Source organism: Schistosoma mansoni, chromosome 1, assembly GCF_000237925.1.
Source record: "Schistosoma mansoni strain Puerto Rico chromosome 1, complete genome".
In the NCBI taxonomy this organism is placed as follows: domain Eukaryota; kingdom Metazoa; phylum Platyhelminthes; class Trematoda; order Strigeidida; family Schistosomatidae; genus Schistosoma; species Schistosoma mansoni.
This window is the reverse complement of record NC_031495.1, coordinates 2991472-2994615: the sequence shown is the minus strand read 5'-3', so window position 1 is coordinate 2994615 and position 3144 is coordinate 2991472. Positions and strand designations below refer to the sequence as shown.

The 3144-nt window shown below is 33.3% G+C and overlaps 1 protein-coding gene across 1 annotated transcript; it reads left to right on the top strand.

Annotated features, from left to right (window-relative positions):
* Window positions 1-2639: 2639 nt before the first annotated feature.
* On the top strand, window positions 2640-2843 carry Smp_200290 (uncharacterized protein; the record flags this gene model as incomplete). Its single annotated transcript, XM_018792996.1, has 1 exon — window positions 2640-2843. One exon carries the CDS (start codon window positions 2640-2642, stop codon window positions 2841-2843), a length of 204 nt encoding a protein of 67 aa, XP_018647553.1.
* Between the last annotated feature and the right edge of the window lie 301 nt (window positions 2844-3144).

Here is a 3144-nt window from a genome sequence, read left to right as displayed (position 1 = left end):
ATCACAGGATAGACAAACATCTTCCTCCATTGCGAAACATTTGGTTGAAACTGGTCATAAGGTTGACATCAAGTCAGAATTTGTAGTATTGTATAAAAGTTTTGAAGGACGTATACTACGGTTTATTGAAGCCTTGGCTATACGGAAACCCCCTTTATGTGTTCGAAAACAATTTGTTCTTACCCTTAGCCTACCCTGGTAATGCTGATTTATTATCCAGAGTGATCATCACATTGCTTTTGTGTACTTTATTTATTTTCTTTCTTTGTTACGGCTTACCTTAACCTGTCTAGTTGACCTTTTAATTTTCATATATAAATGTTCTTAACCAGTATATTTGTAATCAGATTGTTCGAAATATATTGCGCAAATATATCACATAATTCTGATAAACTTTGTCTTTTCATTGCATTGTCGAAATAAACTAAGTATGTTTCAAATATATAAGATTAATACATTGCAAACTGATATTATCGTTCTAGTCTCAATAGTCAAGAATAGGCGAGAAAAAGGACCAATAAGGACGCTAGGCCGCTCATACCAGTGAATGAGTCGTTGTTGTGACACAGTGTTAAGATTGTATAAGCCATGTTCTGATTGGCGAATAATTCACATGATATTCAGCAGGCCACAAGTTATAATAACAATTATTTTATTTTCATAGCTGAAAGCGTGAGTCATTTGAAGTTAGACCACCAAGGAAAACCTGGAAGTACTGGACGGCCGTTTCGTCCGATTGTGGGACTCCTCAGCAGTGCACATCCACAATCACGCCTCGCTAGACTGGTGCGAGATTGGTAGGTCCTGGGTTCGAATCTCGCGTAGCGAGACTGTGGATGCGCACTGCTGAGGAGTCCTATACTAGGACGAGTTGATCGTCCAGTGCCTCAAGGTTTTCCTTGGTGGTCTAGCTTCAACCGACTCACGCTTCCAACTATGAAAATACTAAACCTCCACAAATCCCCCTCCTGTGTTATTGTTAATTATTATCGGTTCTTTTCATTATTATATGAAAGTGTATTCTATGCGCAAACAGTTACGTTGGATTATATTTTTTGTTATTACTCCCTTTTTCAACTTCCCTTATGAACATTATTCTACACACTCCTCCAGTGCAAAAATTAGTTTCAGACTAGATGCTAAATGCTGTATCTGTACCAAACAAAATGTCTTACGATAGAATCATGAGTTAGTTGTTATTTGAAAAAAAACTTTTCATTCTTATTGTTCAAAATAAGGGATCTTCAAAAACAAGTGGACAAATAGAAAGTGTTCTTCGTAGAATGTTGTTGGATTCTTCAATGTTCGTTCTTCAGTTCTTATGAATGATTTACTATTTCATGATATGAATATTACAGAAGAAAAAGAAGCTAACTCTAGATGTACACTTTATGAATATAGTTATATATGTAACGAATAAATATATCAAAATTATCAGAAGTGGTTTTTGTGGAGATTTTAGTATTTTCATAGTTGAAAGCATAAGACAGTTGAAGCTGGACCACTAAGGAAAACCTGGAAGCACTGGACAGCCGTTCCGTCTTACTGTGGGACTTATCAGTAGTGCACATCCACAACCTCGCCTCGCGAGATTCGCACCCAGGACCTACCAGTCTCGCGCCAGAGTATTATATCGAAATTAATAAGGTAATAGAAGTATTCAAGTAGCCTAGTAGTCAAAAAAATATGTCAGTAGTTGAATAAAATATCAAATTAGATAATAAAGCCTTAGGAACCTAATATCAGAAACCTTGCAACAATTGATCGATCTACGATTGTTGCACTATCATAGATTGAGATACTTTATTAGTATTGTGTACAAATTCTATGTAAATAAGTAACCTTAAAAAGAAAGAAGAAACTATCCTTTAAATTCTATCTGACTATACAGATATGTTTGAATTTTACGGGGACTGTCGATTGTGATTGTCGAACGAAGTCCTTTGTTAGAACATCTAACCGACAAAACAACAAGATCCTAGTCAATCATAAAAGTCATGTATTAAACGGATATGTTTACTTCTATTCAAAGCATTGCTGATAGTCTCTGTAGCTATAAAGATAGATCTCCTATAAAATGCTCTTATCAATAACCTATATTAATTGAATAATCCGCGTATTATGATTAAAGTGAACGTACTGTAGCCTTCTTACTAGTTTGGTCAGACTATTTCAATCTTAAAAAAGGGTTCATAGGTTTCATAAACAATGAGATTTCTTTAGCTTACATAATTCATACTACTTATTATTACAATTATAAGGATAAATAAACTAATTCTAACTACCAACATTTACTATACCATAAGTTTAACCAGAATAAAATTATCTTAGTTTTCTAATGTGCATCCATCTCTAGAAAAAATACTGAAAAATAACAATAACTGACATATTGTATAGAAAACATTCACATTCAAAACAATTATGATGATTGCGATGGATGCGCACTGTTGAGGAGTCCCATAATAGGACAAAACGGCCATCCAGTGCTTTCAGGTTTTCCATAGTGGTCTAGCTTCAATGGACTCATGATTTCAACTATGAAAATTATTATTTAGTTTAGGAATTTATTTTAATAATACTAATCATATTTTATGCTGTATTTTTAGCTTGATCGTAAATATAAACTACATCCAAGTGTTATGCGTAAACCACCATCAACTGTACGTAATTTATCAACAATACGTAAAGAAAGTGTTGGTAGTTTTGCATCCGGTGGTTTAACTGTTACATCACAATTAAAAACTAATAATTTTATTGAATATATACATGATCAAGAAACAGCTTCATATAGTGATATTAGTGAACATGAAGATGGTGTAGTTCGACGAACTTGGGCAACATAAATTCAACGCAGACATATAAAATTCAAAGATCAAATATTATTTGCATATTTTTCTATTGATTACTTCATTCACTCACTTACATATATACATATATACTTCAATTTTCTGTTACTGTACAACAATTGTGCAATGTAACAAATAATAAACATGGAAACTAATACTATCGATACCTCTTCACCCAACTACAGAAATCTATTATTCTTTTCACTTATATCTTCAATTAGTTTGTGTACTATCACATACATACACTTCCTTTTCTCCTTGTTTATCTCTTCTCCAATACTATTCATATACAAATCAA